This window comes from Branchiostoma floridae, chromosome 16 (assembly GCF_000003815.2).
Source record: "Branchiostoma floridae strain S238N-H82 chromosome 16, Bfl_VNyyK, whole genome shotgun sequence".
NCBI lineage: Eukaryota > Metazoa > Chordata > Leptocardii > Amphioxiformes > Branchiostomatidae > Branchiostoma > Branchiostoma floridae.
Genome location: NC_049994.1, coordinates 12,199,551 through 12,221,691, shown reverse-complemented (window position 1 = coordinate 12,221,691; position 22,141 = coordinate 12,199,551). Strand labels below are relative to the sequence as shown.

At 41.2% G+C, this 22,141-nt stretch overlaps 1 protein-coding gene across 1 annotated transcript in view; it reads left to right on the top strand.

The window, feature by feature from the left end:
• LOC118432772 overlaps nucleotides 1–22,141 on the top strand; it is a 75,998-nt gene that overhangs the window by 6,448 nt on the left and 47,409 nt on the right. Inside the window, exons 2-31 of the mRNA XM_035844392.1 lie at nucleotides 2,242–2,361; nucleotides 2,852–3,085; nucleotides 3,776–3,935; nucleotides 5,667–5,776; nucleotides 6,284–6,437; nucleotides 6,772–6,929; nucleotides 7,365–7,535; nucleotides 7,697–7,804; nucleotides 8,214–8,783; nucleotides 9,133–9,336; nucleotides 9,731–9,985; nucleotides 10,493–10,804; nucleotides 11,217–11,387; nucleotides 11,840–11,947; nucleotides 12,429–12,694; nucleotides 13,074–13,233; nucleotides 13,635–13,784; nucleotides 14,052–14,222; nucleotides 14,707–14,960; nucleotides 15,472–15,817; nucleotides 16,273–16,443; nucleotides 17,001–17,108; nucleotides 17,579–17,835; nucleotides 18,129–18,438; nucleotides 18,994–19,164; nucleotides 19,503–19,680; nucleotides 19,965–20,383; nucleotides 20,796–20,966; nucleotides 21,204–21,248; nucleotides 21,584–21,800. Coding sequence (XP_035700285.1) covers nucleotides 2,242–2,361; nucleotides 2,852–3,085; nucleotides 3,776–3,935; nucleotides 5,667–5,776; nucleotides 6,284–6,437; nucleotides 6,772–6,929; nucleotides 7,365–7,535; nucleotides 7,697–7,804; nucleotides 8,214–8,783; nucleotides 9,133–9,336; nucleotides 9,731–9,985; nucleotides 10,493–10,804; nucleotides 11,217–11,387; nucleotides 11,840–11,947; nucleotides 12,429–12,694; nucleotides 13,074–13,233; nucleotides 13,635–13,784; nucleotides 14,052–14,222; nucleotides 14,707–14,960; nucleotides 15,472–15,817; nucleotides 16,273–16,443; nucleotides 17,001–17,108; nucleotides 17,579–17,835; nucleotides 18,129–18,438; nucleotides 18,994–19,164; nucleotides 19,503–19,680; nucleotides 19,965–20,383; nucleotides 20,796–20,966; nucleotides 21,204–21,248; nucleotides 21,584–21,800 — 6,229 coding nt within the window. The remainder of the gene's footprint in view (nucleotides 1–2,241; nucleotides 2,362–2,851; nucleotides 3,086–3,775; nucleotides 3,936–5,666; nucleotides 5,777–6,283; nucleotides 6,438–6,771; nucleotides 6,930–7,364; nucleotides 7,536–7,696; nucleotides 7,805–8,213; nucleotides 8,784–9,132; nucleotides 9,337–9,730; nucleotides 9,986–10,492; nucleotides 10,805–11,216; nucleotides 11,388–11,839; nucleotides 11,948–12,428; nucleotides 12,695–13,073; nucleotides 13,234–13,634; nucleotides 13,785–14,051; nucleotides 14,223–14,706; nucleotides 14,961–15,471; nucleotides 15,818–16,272; nucleotides 16,444–17,000; nucleotides 17,109–17,578; nucleotides 17,836–18,128; nucleotides 18,439–18,993; nucleotides 19,165–19,502; nucleotides 19,681–19,964; nucleotides 20,384–20,795; nucleotides 20,967–21,203; nucleotides 21,249–21,583; nucleotides 21,801–22,141) is intronic.

Below are 22,141 nucleotides of genomic sequence, written 5' to 3'. Positions count from 1 at the left end.
ACACTTCAAAACCTCGCAAAAAGACGATTGGTACATTTTCAGTTTTATTTTTCATACGTAAAACCCATGATTCATTGGACTATAGCAGAAAACGTCAAGCTTGTAATAGAGGTTTGCTGCGATTCCAAAGAATACTAACTTTGCTTGTTTACTTGTTTATCTATTTATTCACCTTTACCATCACCATAGAGCGGGAGCCAAAACAGATGAGACATCGAAAAGAGATGATTATTTGTGTTATCTTTTGCGTGGGAGGGGGAATCGTTCCGTACCAGGGAACAAAGAACACAGGGGTCAACATGTACCCAGGGAAGACAAACATTGTATCGCAAATATTCTCGTAAGATGGTGAACTGAGTGGGGGAGTGTGGAGGGGGGGTTATGGTAGGGTGTGGTAATGGTGTTATCATTGCATCCTTTGAATGGAACAGATACCTTAGACTATATGCGAAGACTGAGAATCAAGCAAAAAGCATGATTGCTCATGTCAATTTATGTACAACAGCGTTTAAGATAATACTTCCGTCCCATCAAAGTGCCTTTCCGAAGGATAAGAAACTTTCTTAAATCAGCAATTGTGTGTTTTCAGACTGGGCGTGGTAGTTAATCTTGCCCCTATAGCATTATTTAGGGTGTTTAAAGTACATACAACGAAAAGCACTACGATGGGGCATCGGATCTCTTTCGGTTTGATGACAGAAGAGAGACGCCAGTACCAAATTATACTGTTTTCGCGTAGCAAAACTTCAAACAGAAATGTGAATGAAAACAAGCCAGGTTCTTTGTACCAAAAGAGATAAGCAAAGCTGTGACAGTTTACCGTAACGAATTTACATCCAGCGAACCCGAACCTATTAACAAAGAGGGTGTAACCACCTATTCATTGTAAAGTTCCCACATCTGTCTGAAATGGGACGCTATGGCAATGATAAACCATCTATATACCACGTCTTTAAACATGTAATAGGCAATCCAGAAACCATTCACCATTCTTATTTGATCTAAAGCATGTCTATTCGAGACCACTTTGCGTCTTCTTTCTTCAGTTTGTTCAGTGCCCCTCCCTGTTGATAGCATTATCCTGGTCAAGCAGATATCATATTACACGAACAGTTTTAATCCCATCTACTTTCTCGCCATGTTTTCAATAATACCCAAATATGAAATTTGTTTTATGAAAAATAGAAAATTCTGACTTTTCAACTCTTTAGCATCTTAAAGTTGCTTTAATATGTTTTTTCAAAGATATCATTGGTAATACTTCCACTGCTCATTGATGATATTATTTACTTTTGGCAGACACGCTTTGTAGTCTACATGTACGCTAAAACATTTTAAAGCTCGAATACTGACAGTTAACATGTAAATTCAATCTTAATACTGCTAGTGCCACCCACACTGGACATAGTGTACAAACAATTTCTTTGTTTGATGAGAAATAGGTTAGGCAAACAGAAGGTGCATCCCAGGTATGTGCCTCCCTGACCGATGGGGGCGAAGGTCCTGTGTTCTATAACTTTGGCGTGACTTTACTAAGCCTGTATTCTATTCTTACTTTTGGACATTAATCATAGTAAATGTTACGACAATGAGTCATCTTTAAAATAAAAGTATAGATAGTTTCTATTCATGAATCAGAGAGTCACTTTAAAGGTTTGCTTTATTCTTTAACCTTTCTATTGGGGTACGTTTATTTGCTTTCGACTTTTGCTTAGTGCTTTGATTTTGCGACGACGAAGGGTGACATTAAAAAAATGACACCATGTAACCGGTATGAAATCATTATATACTGTACATCACACAATGTGGATATAAGTAGAAGTTTATACATACCTATTCAGCAATGGTCTCATATAACAATTAGCCATTTTGATATCATTAGTAGTGTAATCCCCTGTATGTAATAGATCGGCTAATCATGTGTGATAACATCACACGATAACAGCAAAGCCGGCGTTTTGTACCTAAGGTTCAACGCAAAACAAGATCTACATACTAGTTAGGTCTCGGAGACCTTTTGTGAGGAAAATGGCTCAATCAGGATGAAGTATGCATTCAAAACTGGAAATAAAGGTGTTGAAAAATGAGTGACTTTCAAATAGCCCTTCGCAATCAAACTTTTTGAAAGATGCCGTGTTATCATATTGACTGCTACCAATATCAATCAATTTTCTATTGCAAAAATATACGTAGATGCGTAATACACACACGTTCTCAGTGTCACGCGTCCTTTTCCCTCAGACATATGCAGCACACCCGAGTACACAGCACCCTCAGGGAACATCACATCACCAAACTACCCGGCTGACTACACCAACCGTCTGGACTGTACGGCCCTTATCAGAGTACCCGGAGCTTCAGGTAACCTATTTGTCGTTACCGTAGAAGTAAAGATGTAAAAAAATCCTTTAACCTCCTTGAGTGAATTTCAAAATCAGCATCGTTTGCATAATTGTTCCCTTAACATGCGATACATGTACGAAGGTGAGTCAAAAAGTAATGCAAGTGGTCTTGTAACAAGTGCAGGACTTCCACGGTTGTGGTCATTTTGAAATAAACTTAGTCGTGCATTAAATCTGAACAACAATTTTAAAACGGAGATATTTCAGTCTCAAGTAGATATGTACCTTTACCTTTGTCCAGAATTTAATGCCTTACGATAAAACGAAATGAGCTTGCTATATAACCAATTGCATTCAATTTGCTGTTTGAATCATCATCGTAATGCATTTGTTTTTGTGATTAGGGGCGTATGGGTTCACATTCCGAACCAATGGGCTAACTTACAGATATATACTACTTTACGAGATATTAATCTACAACGCAACCCAAACTTTATCGTTTTCCACAGGATATCGGTTATTTTTCGAAGATTTTGAAGTAGAAGATCAGGACGGCAGCTCGTGTAAGGATGTCCTGGAGGTGGGCGCGAGCGACACCTATCCGCTCAACCCGGTACTGACGAACCTGTGCGGCAACATCACCATACCGACAACCACGGTGTCCGGTCCTGTTGCCTGGCTCAACTTCTTCACCGACAGGAATGTCGTCAGGAGAGGCTTCTTCCTCAGATATGAGACCTTGGGTTAGTAAGCTATAACTACTTGTAAGAGTCACAAATCCTTTCGAATATCTAAAATGAGTAAGGACTGTAACAACACAGTTGCGAGCATAAACTAGTAAGGGTTTCATCTACAATAATTTTTTCATTCAATTGTTTTCCACCATTGAATCAACAAAGTTCAGCAACTGATCTATAAAACGATTTCCTCCCAACTGAAGTCCGTGGTTGTTGCAAATCTGTAAGCGGAACACCTTCGAATTTAAGTGGATAATCAGGGATCTGTAGTTGTACATGACCTCTGTCCTACATGTTGATGCCCATCCAGTTTCTCAGTCTTACAAGGGTAAAGCAAGGATATAACCACATCGGATAAGGTGAACAGTTGTTTTCTTGAACAGGTAAAACTTGAAGATTCATTAGACCGACAAAGTTAATTAAATGATTCAAGAAACGCCTTTCCTCTCAACTGTTGTACAGAACTTCAATCTGTAAGCGGAACATCTCCGAATTTAGGTGGTTAATCAGGGATCTGTAATTTGTACATGACCTCTGACCTGTAGATAGATTCCCTGGTGTCCACGCATACAGCCTGCAAATTATGCCTCGGTCTTGACAAGAATTAAGCAAAGAATAAGACCTTCACGGATAAAGTGACAGTTGCTTCTTGAACAGGAAGAAGTTGAAGATGTTATCTTATTATTTCCCTACCAGCTGCGCCCACCCCGGCGCCGGAATGCACGCAGTTCGGCGGTGTGGACCTGGTGTTTCTGCTGGACGGATCCGCCAGTGTCGGCGCCTCCAACTTCGAACTGGTCAAGGACTTCACCCAGCAAACCGCCGCAAAGTTCAACATATCAGATGGAAGCACGAGGTAAGAAATCATCATAATGTATGGTAGACACTTTTGAGATGACGCAATGATCTTAGAGATTAACCACCAAACCCATGATGTTCCTTGATTGGCAACTGAATAATTTTTGGCGACGCCTTAGGGACAGATGCGGTGAAGCTGTGTTACCATGGAATTGAAAATATCTAGAAAATATCTTATGTGCTTATCCTATGTATTTATTAAGTTGTTCATCTGTCTGATATAATGTTATGTTTATGTTTTTCTGTGAAAATAATTCCATGCATTTGGTAGGGAATTGTGGTACAGTGGATTCCAATTATTCGTATTACGCCTTTTTGGATAATTCGGGTAATCGGATAGAATTACGAAATCCCAAAACATTTGCCATTCATTCTATTGTTTAGAACATCGCAGAATTGGATAACCCACGGTCTCAAACTTCGGGTTTTTGGATAGAATTACGTCAGGTCACACAAATTAAAAATGGGAAAATATGCCCTAAAACTCACAAAATGAGTCCAAAGGTAACTAGTAAATGTATGTATAAAGGTGTAAAGCCATGTAAAGGACCGTAAGAAAGTTACATTCCACAGAAAATCTAGCCGATAGCGCTGTGCTAGCGTGCGAACATTTGGAGTTAGGCGCCATTTTGTTAGCTTGCCGCAAGGCATGATGGGCGAACGTCATGGGAACGTCAACACGCTTTTGAGTTCATATTTCCCCTTCAGACAACGTCTAAACTTGGTTTACCCTACAAAAAAGTGTTTTTTCATATCCACTGTCTCATTAATTGAGCTGATTTCGGCTGCGCTGCGTAGATTTACAACAATGCACGTAATGCAACAGGGGTGTGATTTCGCAATGACCTATCTTGCGCATTGAATGGCGGGATATCTCAACCCACGCGCCGCCATTTTAAATGTTTTGAACGTGAATTTTTTCCGTCTTCCACCGCGAAAGACGTAAATTTCAGAGTAATTTGTGGACACAAGTTGTAGACAAGAAGGTGAAGAGTTTATCACTCTCCAATACCGTTGTTTTAACTTAAAATTATGAAAGTAACGTCATATTCTCCGGCATACGAGCGGAGCCATGTTCGTCTTTGTTTTGGTATGCCGCCAAATTGCCGACGCACGGCTGTGCGAGTCAAGCGTACTTTTCCACATGTGCATTTAGCCACTGATTTGAACTCTTTATTAGATCAACCATCTCACAGAAATCGCACAGTATCGGAACATATGATTAAAGTTTTGTAAACGGAGTACCGTATCGTTAGAGTGGTAACCTCTATGAGCGTCTGTGTGTTATGTTTGCGTAATTGGTTTTCAAAACTACACCCCTCCCCAACCAATGCCGCTAAAGCTGGTCATATAGCCAACTTCGGACTCTAGAATAGGCCGGATAATTGGATAAAATGCCCAGACAAATAGGCGATACAATAAAGCGGATTCCACTGTATCTTCAAAAGCCTTTAGAACGTTTCTACCATGCATTTCCTAGGGAATTATGTTGATGACAAATGACATCCAGGCAATCGGATGCTTGATACAAAAGATCTCTAGCTACTCTTACCCTTTACATTTCAATACTTATGTAGTGCGGACAGACAGAAGTGGACAAGGCTTGTGATCGACTGCTCAGCAGCCGACCGATGATGATGATGATTGGGTATCCTTGGGAATTGAAGCAATCCCTAAGCATGTTTTCAAGTTGTTGTTTTTCTGAAAAGAATATTTTTGTTGTCTGCAGAGTTGCAGTGGCCCAGTACAGCAGTACACCTCAGGTTGAGTTCAACCTGAACACAAACTCAGATGTGGACACACTGTCAAATGCTATTGAGCAGATCACCTACATGAATGGTACATCTACATCTATTTATTTTGAATTTGATCTAGGTACAAATATGTACTAGTTGTACTTCATACATTGATGAATGTTAGACATCCAGGTAATTGGTAAAAAAATACAAACATTGATAAAAGTTAATCAAACAACTGGAAGGACTATCTGAAATGTCTAACCATTTACAAAATCTACCCACTGTGTAATTGTTCTTCAGTCCAGAAAACAGAAAACCACTTTGACATTGATAACATAGCATCTTATCTATAGTTTTATCTTGAATTTTTTTGCCAAGAAATTATTTATCAATCTTAAATGGAAGAAAGAAGGGAGTTGAACGAATGAAATTTGATGGCCTTGAGTGTGATACAAAAAGAAATATGTCTCATATAGGGTTGCTGAAAGTTAGGAAAGAACATACATTTGTAAAAGTTTAACAATAAAGATGTCATGTTTTAATCTTCATTATCTGTATCTATATAATCTTGGTCCATTATAGCTCTTGATTTGTTTTATGTGAACAGGTGACTCAACCTTCACTGGTTTTGCCATCGAGTTTGTTCGCCAGAGTGCCTTCTCGAGTTTCAACGGTGCCCGCGATGACAAGCCAGACATTATGGTTGTTGTAACCGACGGTCAATCAGCTGATTCTGTGACATCCTCTGCTGCCACTGCAAGGTAAATACTTCTTGATATTGTGATACAAGTTTCTCTCGCAAATGTCCTTCAGTCTGAATAAATTGTGCTGTTTAAAGTTTCTTCAGAAACCTGATCAGTCTCTCTATCAATTACATCATAATTTCTTTATAGTTATTTTTTTCTATTTGCAATTTGCTTAGATAGAGTTTGCACACAAATGACTATGACACACACATTATGTAGGATGTTTGAATATGGGAGTTCCAGTGACTGTGACGCACATGCAAGCACCCTACATGCAATGTTGTCCAACAGAAACATCTTGGGAAAGGACATTCAAAAATTTAAAACAAAATGCCATTTGTGTTGCCAGGGAGCAGGGTGTGACGATGTTTGCAGTGGGAGTGGGGACCGGTGTAGGTCTGTCAGAGTTGCAGGACATCGCTGGATACACTGACAGGGTGCTGCAACTGAACGACTTTGTCCAACTGGCCCAGTCTGCTGACACCATCCAGTCCACCCTCTGTGGATGTAAGTTCTTTACCTTTTACTCAAGGATTTGTTGGTTAGTGATAATTTGTGAGAAGGCTTTGTCTGTTTTGCAGAACTGTTTCACCACATTGAGGCATAACACACCATTTCGTACAATAAAACCAAGCTGGGTAAAATGGTATTGAAGGGTTCATTCAACTCATGGTAAGAAGCATCCCTCAATGTTAAGGCTTTTCAGTACATGCATTGTGTTCTTTAACATGCTTAAGAAGATGTTCTCCTCAAACACAGGACCGAGTGAACAGTTACATCTCAGCCAAAATGATATCCCTAACCAAAGCTATAGGCGCTCATTTTCACATGAGTTGAGTGAGTCCTTTACCAAGGAGAGTTGATAACGTTTTTCTTAATGAGTTGTCATGATGATTCATTTTTGTCACATTGGACACATCAATTTTGTCTCCTAACTTACAGTGGCTTACTGTGGTGATCCTGGTGCTCCGGTTAACGGTTATCGGCGTGGATCATTCTTCGAGGGAACCACCATCACCTTCGGATGCAATGACGGTTATCTCCTGGTGGGCTCTACCAATGCCACCTGTAGGGGGGATGGCACATGGAGCCATCCACTTCCTACCTGCATAAGTAAGTCCATCTCAATATTTTTTTTACTTTTCATCAGAATAGTCAATTCAGTTCAATTCAATGTTTATTGAACCAACATTACAGACCTATTGAGGTTGTATTGTGTTGTTCTGACAATTTCTTGGTGAGCACTTTTCAAACATATCCCCATTTTTTTCCAGCTCCCTGTAACCCCAACCCCTGCCTGAACAATGGTGTGTGCCTGGCATCTGGGAACTCCTACACCTGTGCCTGTACCAGTAACTACCAGGGGGAGAACTGCCAATATTGTGAGTTATTAGCACTTGATGCATACAGAGAACATGGAGTCTTATCGGCTCACAATAAACATGTTTAAGATTTTGTTTTCCCTGCATATTATGTTAGAATGGTAACCTGAGTGCCATCCTAGATACTACATTTTGTAGTAGTTTACTTACAATAGGAGCCCTGGTTGCCTTCAAGTACTGTATAATTGCTTTTTTATTTGACAGCTTTAAACAGAAATTAGAGGTAGATAATATGAAAAGGTTTCGTGTACATGTAGGTGTAACAATTACGTTTTTGTGTGTGCAAAAATTACCCATGCTGCAGGCAGGCAGCAAAACAATTTTGCACTGAACATTTCTTGCTGTGTCAATGTGTGCAAAAACAGGAAATAATCAACACTATGGACTTCTTTTCTACAACTTTTTCCAGATACCCCCTGCCTGGTCCGTAACCCAGAATTTGACCTTATCTTCCTGTTGGATGAGTCCGGCAGCATTGGTACTGACAACTTCAAGCTCGTCAAGTCCTTCACCGAGCGGATGGCCAACAACTTTGACATCTCCCCTAACGGCACCAGGGTGGGTGTGGTGCAGTACAGCAACTTCCCAGGCACCGAGTTCAGTCTCAACACCTTCACAGACAAAGCTGCTGTGCTCGACGCTATCAGTAAGATTGACTATAACGGCGGATCAACCTTTACTGGTGCTGCCATTGACTTTGTACGCAACAACGAGTTCACGTCAGTGAATGGAGACCGCGATGATGTCCCAAACATCCTGATCGTGATCACCGATGGGAACCCTAATGACGATGTGAGTGGACCAGCCATCTCCGCAAACAACGCGGGAATCACGACGTACGCTGTTGGTATCGGAAGCAACGTAGATCAGGCCAATCTTGTGCAGATGACGGCTGGAAGGCCGGGGCGAGTGTTGCAGGCAGTAGACTTCACGGACCTGACAACTGTCTTAGGGACACTGCAGGAGAACGTGTGTGATGGTGAGTAATTGACTTTGACATTGGCATGGTCATTGATATTGAAACATATATTTTTCATTCAGAGTCAGACCTACATACATGTATGTGAGTTGTTTTTTACCCTTATAATCGTCTTTTGACCTTCTATTATTGATAGCAAACTGTATAGAGGCTCATAAGTCTTGGCTGATGAAAGCAATGCAGAGTCATGATTCCACACAGCACACTCTCTCACACACACACACACACACAGATTGTTGACCAAATTTTTAAAACTCATGTAATGAAAGGTTAATTCATTTTTCTTTATCCATCACTGTGCTCGGGAAATAGATATTTCTTAATAAACAAAATCTTATTTTCCTCACAGCTGTGTACTGTGGTGACCCCGGCACACCCACCAACGGTTTCCAAGTTGGGACGTACTTTGAGAACGACTTGGTGACCTGGGGATGTAACCTGGGATACCAGCTGGTGGGTGCCGTGAGTTCCGTGTGTCAGGGTAACGGGGCCTGGACCAACGCTGTACCTACATGTGTGGCTACTACTACTCCTGCACCTACCGCTGCTCCAGGTACTGGACAATTCTTCTCTTGAGTTTTACCATTGGGTATTTTTAAAGTTATGTTTAATGTATTCATCTCAACTGTGGTACAGTCCATGGAAGGGAGGGGAAGTTTATACCATCTAGTTTCTCCAAGACCAAGAGTTTTTGAGCTTACCTTGTAATGGTCTGCAGTCTGTCCTTGAGGGTTAATTACAGAAAGTATAGTAAAATTTCTAGCATGCTAAACTTTTGTTGTCTTATGTTTCAGCTCTACAACATATAGGTAGTAAATGTTTATGCAGATGAGACACACTGTAAAGGATTTTCCTTCCCACCATGCCACCTAATGGTTGAAAGAGGTAGCTCCAGTTTAATGCATCATCATTCAGTACTCACAGTCCTTCATTTCTGTCCATCCCAGTATGTAGCAACCTGGCCTACCCTGGTGCCGACCTGGTGTTCCTTCTGGATGGCTCTGGAAGTATCGGCACTGACAACTTCCAGTTAGTGAAGGCCTTCACAAAGGAGGTGATCAGGAACTTTGCCATCTCTCCTACTGCAACCAGGGTGGGGTTACTACAGTATAGTGACACCATAGATAATGAGTTCTTCATGAACGAGTTCAACACCAGGGATGAGTTGTACACTGCAGTGGACAATGTTGTCTACAAGACAGGTGGGAATTAAGCTTCAAATTATGTACCGCTAGTACCACAACTTTGCAGTGTAATTGCATCCTAAGATACTGTTAGACTTGCTAGACTAGTTGCTAAGTGTGCATTGTAGTAGATATCATTATAATAGCTTGTTCTTGCCTAATTCAAGGCATCATAATTTACTCTATCAAAAAGTTTTAATTATTACTTGGAAGTCAGCACAAATTCACTCAATACACTGCAATGGATGAAATATGATTCTACATGTCATTGAGTCTTAGCAATTTTTCAGAATAGTCGACTCAACTTTGGTACTTGCTGAAGCTAATGTTCTTTGTCATAAATATTACGGCAAATCAAATTACTAATTCTTATCGCATGTAACAGACAAAACACAATGTAAGAAACTAGGTATTGTACAATCTTGCACCTTTGCTTTTCTCAAACAATGTGACATTGTTTTCCTAAGAATTCCTCAGTCCTGTGGTGATTACAAATTTGATACTGAGCACCATTATGTCCCCCAGGTGGAACCTTCACTGGGTTTGCGGTGGAGTTTACACGACAGATTGCCTTCAGAACCTCTGCGGGAACACGCGACAACTACCCCGACATCCTGATTGTCGTAACCGACGGCAACTCCGAGGATGTCGTGACAAGTGCTGTGGCATCCGCCATTGACCAGGGCATTCTGATCTACGCTGTTGGCGTGGGAAATAACGTTGATTTTGCCTCATTGCTGGAGTTGACAGGAGGGGTGAACTCTCGCGTTCTCCAAGTGTCGGACTTCACCGGACTGACTACTGCTGCACAGACTTTACCTACAGTGCTGTGTGCTGGTAGGAGAACATGAGATTTTGTTACCAAACTTACAGTAACAAGAGACTGAATCAGAAGATTTTATCATAATTGTAGCAAGATCTTGATTTTGGGAAGAGGAATCATTGCTTTTTCCTAGCTAGTTGTTAGCTATATATGGTATCAGACATTACTCAATGGTTTTGTCTATTTTCAAATGATAACTGTATTTTTTATTATTGTAATGGTTGAAGATGAATTCTGATATACATTGAAAGAGTATGATGCACCTCCCTACTTGTATGTTGTCATTTTGATTAATCAGCTTCCTAGTCTTCTTCCCAGCTGAAGTAGGAAATTGCGCAAGAAGAAATAGCTTTTTACGATGTTTATTTTTGTGAGTGTGTTTATTAATAAGATATTGGCTGTAATCATTTTTGTTCCCACCTAAAGCTGCCTACTGTGGAGACCCTGGCGCCCCCACCAACGGGTACCGACGTGGTACGTTCTTCGTGGACAGCGTGGTGACGTTTGGTTGCAATGATGGATACCTCCTCCAGGGGTCCTCGAATACCAGCTGCTTAGGTACAGGCCAGTGGAGCGACCCTGTGCCTGTTTGTCTTGGTTAGTACAGTCTTCTTGTTTAAAAAAAAAAATTCCTTAGTTAGCTTAAAGCATCACACTACTGTATGATAACTTAAGATACAGTACACCTCTAGATCTGGAACTACTAAATGTTGTTGGTGGAACATGTTGAAAGAGAAACAGATTCCAGACACCATGACTCAGTAAAATCTTCTGTTTGATGATACTAGACAGTATCTAGGCTATAGTAGGCTATCTAATTGACAGTAAATCCAAAGCAGTGTATGCAACTCGACTGTCATTGGCTCAAAATCCCACTCATTATATGTATTTGGGAGCCCAATGGCATGCATGTTGATGGACTTTATTTTTATCACACACATATAGACAGACTTCTTGGATCAAAATTGAATTTCTTTACACTAGAATAGGAATCCTGTTTCTCATCAAGTCTACATGTATAATCTATATACATTTGATTCTCTCCCCAGACCGGTGTGACCCCAACCCCTGCTTCCACAGAGCTGCATGTTCCGTCCAGGGATCATCCTTCGTCTGTATCTGCCCACCCAACTACGAGGGAGAACTTTGCCAATTCTGTAAGATTGGTTTTCAAAATATCTCTCCTATTCAAAAATTGAACCCTCTTGGTACAGATTTTAAAGAAATTTTGCTATGTACAAGTATAGTTGATCAAATTTAAGGCGATGTTATCACAGAGTGGTACTCATTGCCACCAAGAACTGTGGGAGTATGTTCATTAGATACAATGTACATGTAGCTTTGAACAAGACATGTTAAGGTGCAAGGTAACGTGTGACAAGTCATTCAGAGTATTTATAAGTAACTTTCCATTCTGAATGCCTGCCTGCAAATTGATGTGTTATGCCAAAGTGCCATTATACCCAGGCTATACAGATCCAGATCCAGCTTTAGATGCACTCTTTCATAGTCTTGTCAACTATAATAAACAAAAACTTAAGTCTACTGTGTTTTGATGCTTGGTGTTTATATTATGGACTGCTCCATTACGTAAGGGGGTTTCCATTTGGACTAATTTACTGTCTGTATCACCCCCAGACACCCCCTGCTTGAACCGCTCGGTGGAGTTTGACCTTGTGTTCCTGGTGGACAAGTCTTCCTCCGTTGGACCTGCCAACTTCGAGCTTGTGAAGGAATTCATGTACGACTTCACCAACACCTTCAGCGTGGGTCTGTCAGACACCAGGGTCGGTGCCGTGCAGTTTGCCGACGCCCAGACCAAGGATTTTGACATGGACACCTTTGCTACCAAGGAGCAGACCCTGGCTGGGATTCAGAATATAGTCTACACCGACAATCAAGTGGTAGGTTTAGAGGTCAAGATTGGTCAGAACTGTTTTCTGGTGGCTTCAAAGTTAAATCCATAGGCTATTTTTTCGTTGCCTAACCATGTAACTAAAGGACGACCATAAGAATAGCCAGCTAAAATATCAAGATAATTTGAACCCAATTACTCCAGATAATGGTCTACCAAAACTAACACCAACAGGCCTCAGACATGGCAACATAGAGTGGACTTACATTGTACATGTACTGTGGGAGTAACTCCCCATTTGGCACAAGCAAGTTCACCTACAGTCTACATTCATCCTCGTTTAGGTCCCTGGTTTCTTGTTGTTGCAAGATCTGCATGTATACATATTCAAGATGTTTATGGAAGTCCCTGTCAACATTTTCATCCAGGGTAATGTGACTACTGGAGCAGCCATTGACTTTGTCCGTCAGAACTCGTACACACGCGGGAACGGTGACCGCACCAGCGTGCCTGATCTGCTGGTTGTCGTCACGTCCTCTGCTTCGACAGATGACGTGGCCAGTGCACAAGAGACAGCTGAAAAAGAAGGTGGGATAAAAATTACAAGTGCCCTCGAACAAAGTCATATTTGGACACCAGACGTTTGTCTTGCAAAGACTGTTTAAGGATGTTTTAAGATTTAGTTACAGGTGTTTGTACGAGTTTTTGCATAGCTTTTTGTTCTGAAGTTTTTAAAGCACTCTTTACATTCATTTGATTTGAATCGTGGCAGTTTCTCACTGCTAAGATTGCAAGTAGTCCATTTACAGTCCCATACTAATGGGCATGAAGTATGATAGTACACATTTGGTACATACAGTCTGATTTAAGACTAGCTGAATCTCATGCTTGTAGGTGAAGAAGTTAACAGATTGGGATTCTTATTTTCTTGTCATACCCATAAATTCTCCACTTTTTAACCATCACACAATGCACCTACACGTGTACAGGAATCACCATCTACACAGTGGGAGTGACAAACAGCGTCAGTTTTGCCGAGCTGACGTCCACAGCAGGGTCGTTCTCGCGTGTACTGCGGGCCAACGACTTCAGTGACCTGAGCGCAATCAGACAACCTCTTCATGAGACCATCTGTCAAGGTACGAGATGCACTTCAGATAGCATACTGCAGCACATGGTTATACAAATTTAACACTTAAAGAAATTAATCTGTACTTAATCTATGATTCTGTGCTTTGCAGATGCATTATCCCCTTATCCCTTACATTTACAGTGTGACATGCTAAGCTAAGCCATGATTTGTCAATGTAGGTCAGACATTTGGGGAATAAGATGAGCAAGCTAACAGTAAAGAAAGTTACACAAGTAACTGTGTAAGAAACATGATTGTTTTTTCTCCTGAACAGCGGCCTTCTGTGGCGACCCTGGCACCCCAGCTAACGGTTTCCAGCAGGGAACCTACTTCGAGGGAAACACTGTCACCTTTGGCTGTAACTTTGGTTTCCTTCTCTCTGGGACTGACAACACCCAATGTCAGTCCGACGGGTCCTGGAGCAACCCTCTGCCTGTTTGTATCGGTAAGAGCAATTCGTAATTGTGAATGATGTTTTGTTTGTCACCTTTTGTAATTTTGTAGAAATACCATGGGGATGTTGAGTAAATTATAGTAATCTCTGCATGTAAGCAGTTCATTTTTCTTTCATTCTTACAAAATTCTGTCATCCTATCAATTCAATTTTGGCTTATTTTTTTATGAACTAGATTATTGATATTCTAGATTTGTATTAACAATCTGTGTTACTAAATGATATTAATCTGCATGTGTAAAGCAGGTATGTACTAGTACCTTTGGCATAAAATAGTAGTATAGAAGTAACAGTATCCAGTATTTAATTGTACTGTCTTGAATTTCACTGTGAATAAAACATAATTTTAATACAATTAGTTATTGTGTTTCTATTTGCACTTCCTTTAGAATCTGCTGTTTATTTGTTTGCTATCTCAAAAAATATTTACATAGTTTTAAAGAATTGTTGCATTAACTGTACATGAATTCTACAGCGATCACCACACCAGCACCCACCCAGGCCCCAGCCTGTAACGACTTTCCGCTCTTTAACGGTACGGACCTCGTCTTCCTGTTGGATGGCTCCGGCAGTGTGGGTTCCGTCAACTTTGACCTGGTCAAAACCTTCACCAAGAATGTCGTACAAAACTTTGACATCTCCGAGACTGCTACGAGGGTTGCCGTGGTGCAGTACAGTGACCAGTTCAGCACTGAGTTTTCTCTGAACGCATTCTCTACCAAAAATGAGGTAAAGCTCCAATTTTGCTATTTTTAAACCATTATGTAATGTCCAGTGTTGTCTTAAGTGTTTGGTTCAAGTCGCATCTGCATTTCTTTGATAACATTTGCTTCTTTATCTTTATACATCGTTTAATACAGTAGAATAAGGGGAATACATTACTCCATAGATATTTCGATAACCATGGTAACATTGTTTTTAGTTGTATGTTCTGTCCACAAATAATGACCCATAACTGTGATGAAACTAGACAAGCAAGACACTTTTAATTCTCATAATTGACTTTCATTGAAAGCAGCCTTTTTAACACTGCAGTTGATTTCATGTTACTAGTAATGTTTTAAGTTTTGTAATGACAGTAAGAATGTTTGATATGACAATTCAATCATTCCCAATTGGTCTGAATACGAAGAATATGATAAAGAAATCTATGATTATGTAATATCATATGTGAAGATATGACTTGGTGTACATTGTCACATCAAAACCCAGTATTGACACATGTTGTACAATCTTACAGGTCTACAATGCCATTGACAACATCAGCTACCTAACTGGAGGGACCTTCACTGGATTCGCCATAGACTTCGTCATGCAGAGCGTCTTCACGTCCATCTCTGGCGAACGCGATGGTTACCCCGACCTTCTTGTTGTGATCACCGACGGGTTGTCTACAGACGACGTCTCCGGTCCTGCGGCCACTGCCAGGGCCCAGGGAGTCACGATTTACGCCGTCGGTGTCGGTAGTGACATTGACTTTAACACTCTGGAACAGATAGCAGGGTTGACCTCCAGAGTGAGTCAAGTCAGCGACTTCTCCAGCCTGGTGACTCTCTCCCAGACACTGCCGCAGGACATCTGCACAGGTACAACACTTACACTTATCTTAATCTATGATTACTTGATTGATTGATAGATGGTTCCAAGATGGCTGAACTGTGACATCACAAACCAACATGGTGGCACTTATTGACAGAATGAGTGTTTACTTCACAAATTAACTCATTGACAAACATTTAAAAAGTACATGCATGCTGTTGTGCTTGTTTATTATATGTCATTATGGGTAAAGGTCAATCCTTTGTTTTAAATCTATTTTTTATTTGATTTTAATTCATAAAGAGCAAGATTGTATACAATTACAGAACAAACTTTTCATGTGTGTAGTTTATTGCCCATCTATACTTAGTCTAGAATTATGTCATTACTGCATATATTATTTCAATAATCAGCAATCTAAAATTTCCTTTTTTTAGATTATGACTGTTGAGATATGATTTTTGTTAGTGAGACATTTGTTATATTTTTCCTAAAAATGTAGCTTGCTACTGTGGGAACCCCGGTGCACCAGTCAACGGGTACACACGTGGAGGGTTCTTTGGAGGCAGCACAGTTACGTTTGGCTGTAATGATGGGTACTTGCTTCAGGGTGCAAGCTCTGCGGTCTGTCAGGCTGACTGTACCTGGTCTGCAGTGCCCCCTGTCTGTACTGGTAAGTTCTGCAGCAACACTTTTTCCATCATTACTGTAAATTCATATACCTTTGCAGTGGTTTTATTTTTTTAATAGTTTTTGGTGGCTATAGATAATTTCCCATTGAAACAAGCATCAGGAATCTTACCTATATTATATAGTGACCATATAGACCAGATTTTATCTGTCTCCTGGGTTATTTTCTTTCGCAGTTTTGACTGTAGATGCTACGATTATGAAAATTACCCTACCTAGTACCTAGTCCCTTGACCTCAAGGTCAGAGCTGCCTCCAGGCTTGTCTTTCCTTTGCCAGGGTCAGGCTTTCCTTCAGAAAGTAGATAAACTTTCCATGTTTTCAGTTCAGTTCAGTTCATCCTTGGAGAGGTGACACCACCAAATATCGTGAAAAATTAAAAATCTTTATCTTCACCTAACACTACAGATGTGTGTGACCCTAACCCTTGCCTGAATGGAGGCACCTGCCAGTTTTGACTGTAGATTCAATGATTATAATTGGCATTAGATGTTTTACATAACATGAAAGATTTAAAAGCTTTATCCTTCCCCCACTACAGATGTGTGTGACCCTAACCCTTGCCTGAACGGAGGCACCTGCCAGGCTGTGGCCTTCACCAGCAGCTGCACCTGTCCACCCATGTACGAAGGAGACGTCTGCCAGAGATGTGAGTTATCAATTCACGAGTATGTTAAAGAACAGCTTTGAATCTTTTTGAAATTGTATGCCTACATGTTAGTACATGAATTTGGAAAATTTGCAATGGAAGGCAGTGTGGGAAACAACTGCTACAAGCAACCTTCAGCAAAATTGCTGTGTACATGTGTTGATGCCCATTCTTAATGTTTTGATGCTGCTTTAGTCTGATATTAATGCCGACTGCCATGGTAATTTGACAGTAATCATATGTTCAGCATCAATACAGCACGAATAATCCAGTTCTAATACACAACATTTGCACAATTGAACAGATAGACAAGTGGGTCTGCAGCCATTTGTTGTATTTCAATGAAAATCTTATTCATCTTATTTTATCAATGCTGACATGAAAATTTGTCTTCTGCACTGTAGCAAGCATTTCTTCCAGATGACTCCTATGGAATCTGATGTAATATTTGTCCCTGCCTGTATTTCCAGATTCTCCTTGCTACAACAGGAACATTGAGCTGGACCTGGTGTTCCTGCTTGACGGATCTGGAAGCGTCACCACTGCCAACTTTGACATCGTGAAGGAGTTCACACGCCGTCTTGCCAACAATTTTGACATCAGTTTGGCGGACACCAGGGTCGGAGTTGTCCAGTACAGTGACTCTCCTACCTCCGAGATCAACTTGAACTCTTTCAATACTAATGAGCTTGTGGACTTGGCCATCAGAAATATCCAATATCAGCAGGTAGGTCTATCATTTAAAGGAAATGATATACTACTAAGAATCCTGTCATACAATTGTGAAGGATGTCAGAATATGAGAATTTTTTTTAAACTGACGTTTCTGCACAGTTGATAGATAGCTAAAGAAAGATTTCTCTCATGGACCCGTTAAGCAACTTGCAAAAGAATGCAGTCAGTATTTCCATTTAAGCCCTTGTATTACAGATTACAGACTGAGTTTGTGCAAAGTCCTTATCTTCATGGTTACGTACTGATTGAATATGTTCCGTTTCTAAATATGTTTTGAATTTTCAGGGTGGAACAAACACCGGTCAAGCGATCGACTTTGTCCGTGTCAACAGCTTCAGTGCCAACAACGGCGACCGAAGCAATGTTCCTAACGTCATGATCGTGGTGACTGATGGGCAGTCCTCTGACGACGTCGTGGGCCCGGCCCAAACTGCTCGTAATGCCGGCATCTCCATGTACGCTGTTGGTATCGGTAACGGCGTGGACACCAATGAGCTGCTACAGATTGCAGGACAGGCTGACAGGGTGGTGCAGAGTGCCGATTTCTCCACACTCTTCAGTGTTGGGGAAAATCTGCAGGAACTGGTGTGTGATGGTGAGTCAAGTCTGCTTGTGCATTTGATTATGTGAGTTGCTACCAAGGCCACACAACATACATTGTTAATTTCATATCTAGCCTGAGACTGGTACACATTATCATGAATCGACTCACTGACTCACTCACTTAGACACTGATTGTTTAACTGACTGACTCACCCACTCTCTCTCTCCTTCACACACTCCTTCACTCTCCCCTTCACTCGCTCACTCACACACACATTCACTGACTGACTGACTGACTGACTTACTGACTTACTGACTGACTGACTGACTGACTGACTGACTGACTGACTGACTGACTGACTGACTCACTCACTCACTCACTCACTCACTCACTCACTCACTCACTCACTCACTCACTCACTCACTCACTCAGTCACCGACTGACTGACTGACTGACTGACTGACTGACTGACTGACTGACTGACTGACTGACTCACTCACTCACTCACTCACTCACTCACTCACTCACTCACTCACTCATTCCTTCACTCACACACCTACTCACAGATTTTTAACCCATAATGTCAATGTTTATCCCCCTCCCCAGCTGGATGGTGTGGAGACCCTGGTGTTCCAGTGAACGGTTTTAGGCTTGGTTCCTATTTTGAGGGCCATGTGGTGACTTTTGGCTGTAATGCTGGGTTCATCCTAAATGGAGCATCCTCAACGATATGCCAGGGGGATGGAAGCTGGAGTAATGCTGTTCCTGTCTGTGTTGGTAAGAGAACACACTGTACTATTTGTGACATAAAACTTCAGAATGTTCCAGAAATTGTTAATACATTCTCTGATTGTTAAGTCAATCATGAAGAAGTTGAAATCTATTTGGACTACAGTATTATTTTACACTGTATATTACAAGCCCACCTCTTCTTATAGCCTTTTGGCCATACTGTTTTGCAAGCACTAAGTGACTGTCTTCAATATGAATCGGCAGGGATTTAAACCTCCAGCCTTCCAAATGCCAAGCATGCACTCTACCCATTGGGGTTTTGTACCAGTTAATTCAATCACAGAACTGATATGAGCTTGTACTATGTATTTCCCTTTGTCCAGCTATCACCACCCCCTCCCCCACACGTGCACCTGTCTGCACTGACCTCTCCTTCGGTGGGCTGGACTTGGTCTTCCTGCTGGACGGGTCTGGCAGTGTGACCGCTGTCAACTTTGACCTGGTCAAGGACTTTGCCAGCGGAGTGGTCAGCGAGTTCCAGATCTCCACAACTGAAACAAGGTTTGTTAAATGCTACTTTTCTCTGAAAAAGCTTTGCTGAAATTGATCTTTCATCCTTTTGGGTGTGAGAAAAATGTTGCAGGATGAAAACGTAAGATCCATATTGATTTGGTCCATGCCATGGTTCAAACTATGTAATGTGATATGATATTAGCATGACTTCACTCTTTGTATGTACCTTGTAATATTTGGGGTAAGGAGTAGACTTGGGTGAAACTGTTTCTAAATTTTCGATCTCGATGTGTTGTTGCCTTCATCTTATACACAATTTTATTATCTTTCAGGGTTGGAGTTGTACAGTTCAGCGACACCTTACGCACAGAGTTCTTCATGTCCTCCTTCTCCACCAAGCAACAAGTTCTCCAAGCCATCTCAGATATAGATTACATCCAAGGCAACACCCTTACCGGTGCTGCCATAACCTTCGCAACAGCCAGCTCTTTCTCCACCCCTGCCGGAAACCGCGCAAACTTCCCCGATTTCATGATCGTGGTGACGGACGGTTTGTCGCAGGACTCCGTCGTGCAGCCTGCACAGAGTGCTCGCGATCAGGGAATCACGATTTTTGCGGTCGGTGTGGGGAATGAGGTTGATTTCACCACCCTGCTGCAGATTACCGGCGTCCCAGAGTATATACTTCAGGTGACGGACTTCTCAGACTTGCTCGCTGCTCAGCTACAAGTGGCAGAGATCGCCTGCAACTGTAAGTAGTGAAATTGATAGTAAAGTTTATGCCAAATTTTCCTGTCAACATGAACTAAACTTACAATGTGAACCATTGTAGGTTAATTTTGTGCATTACTGGCATTTACACATGTTTGGAGGAAAAAAAAAATACAACATTTTACAAGGAATGCAAATAATGGCCTTTTCAGCACCAAGGACAGGCCACAATTCCTTGATTTTTCTACATATTTTGCAAGAACAAATGCAGTGCACATTTGTTCAGGTATTTTTTTAGGTAGAATTGCATTGTAAGTAACACATTGTGGGTGTCATTCGAAAGTAGCATTTGTTTTACAACCTGCTGCAAAGCATTATGTAGTACAACCTACAAAGTAGCATATGTCTGGAACCTAATAAAACAGTCTTTGTACAATTCTTGTTTTGCCTAGTGACCTACTGTGGGGAACCAGGCACCCCTGTCAATGGCTTCCACCGAGGCGGCTACTTTGAAGGGAGCGTTGTGACCTACGGCTGCAATGATGGCTTCCTCCTCCAGGGGGCGTCATCCACCACCTGTCTGGGGAATGGACAGTGGAGCGACCCAGTTCCTATCTGTCTGCGTAAGTTTTAATTGTTTTGCTTAATCGGTTAGCTGCCTTTAGGCATCACACAGAACTGTTGTACATTGAGTACAAGCTGTGTAAGACCGGACTGTAAAATATCCTGAATGAAAATGATAGCCACAAACAACAGAAATGTCATATAAATCTAAAGTGAGAACATCTCTGTAAGAAAATTGGTGTGACAGTGATATATGTCAGAAATAAACCATTGAATGTTGTCCTTATTCTTTTTAGTGCCAACCACCACCCCAGCCCCAACAACTCCAATGCCAGATCCAGGTGTGCTTAATTCTTTTGTCACCAAACTTTTGTCTCCTACCCAATATAGAAATAATTTCCTTTATGTATGACTATATGTGTACCAGATAACAATAACTTCTTAGTTGTCCCATTGTTCACGATGGATGAGCATCTCTTTTGCTCCCCCTCAAGTGTGTATATGAATAACATGACCCACATAATTTACATAATTGAAGGCCAGGCTTGGTAATTCTTTTCCTGGTAGACAAATACCTTTTTTGTATCCACTGTTTAATGGCTTATACATGTATGCTGTGACTAATTTGGCAGGTGCATTGTCTCACAAAATCAACTTTCTTTTTGTTTTTCCTCAGTTTGTGTGAATTTCACCCCAGTGGACATGGTATTCCTGTTGGACGGTTCTGGTAGTGTAACACAGCCCAACTTTGAGCTGGTGAAGCAGTTCACGCAGAATGTGGTCGTGAACTTCAACATCTCGTCTGCTACCACTCGTGTTGGGCTGGTACAGTACAGCGACACCATCCGCACTGAGTTCTTCTTGAACAGCCACCCATCACGTGACCAGGTATTGTTTTGTTACAATTATTGTGATATCAGATTGTGGTATCTGACTACATCTATAGTATGTACATGTTGAATTTCACCTTGCTTCTTAACTTTAGCTGTAAATGTAAGCATAGACGAAGCTTATGATAATGGTTTACAGCAATAATTGCAGAAGGAAAAAAAAAATCTGTGCTACATGTATTTGGATATCGAAAACTGTGTTGCTTACCGGTATCTTGTATATGGTTGACAAATATATTTCCTTCATTGTTACATTAAGTACAGTCCACAATAGAATGGCAGCAACCTGTCCACATAGATCAGACTTCATCAGTTGTAAGTGGTACTGCTGTGCAGGTTTGACT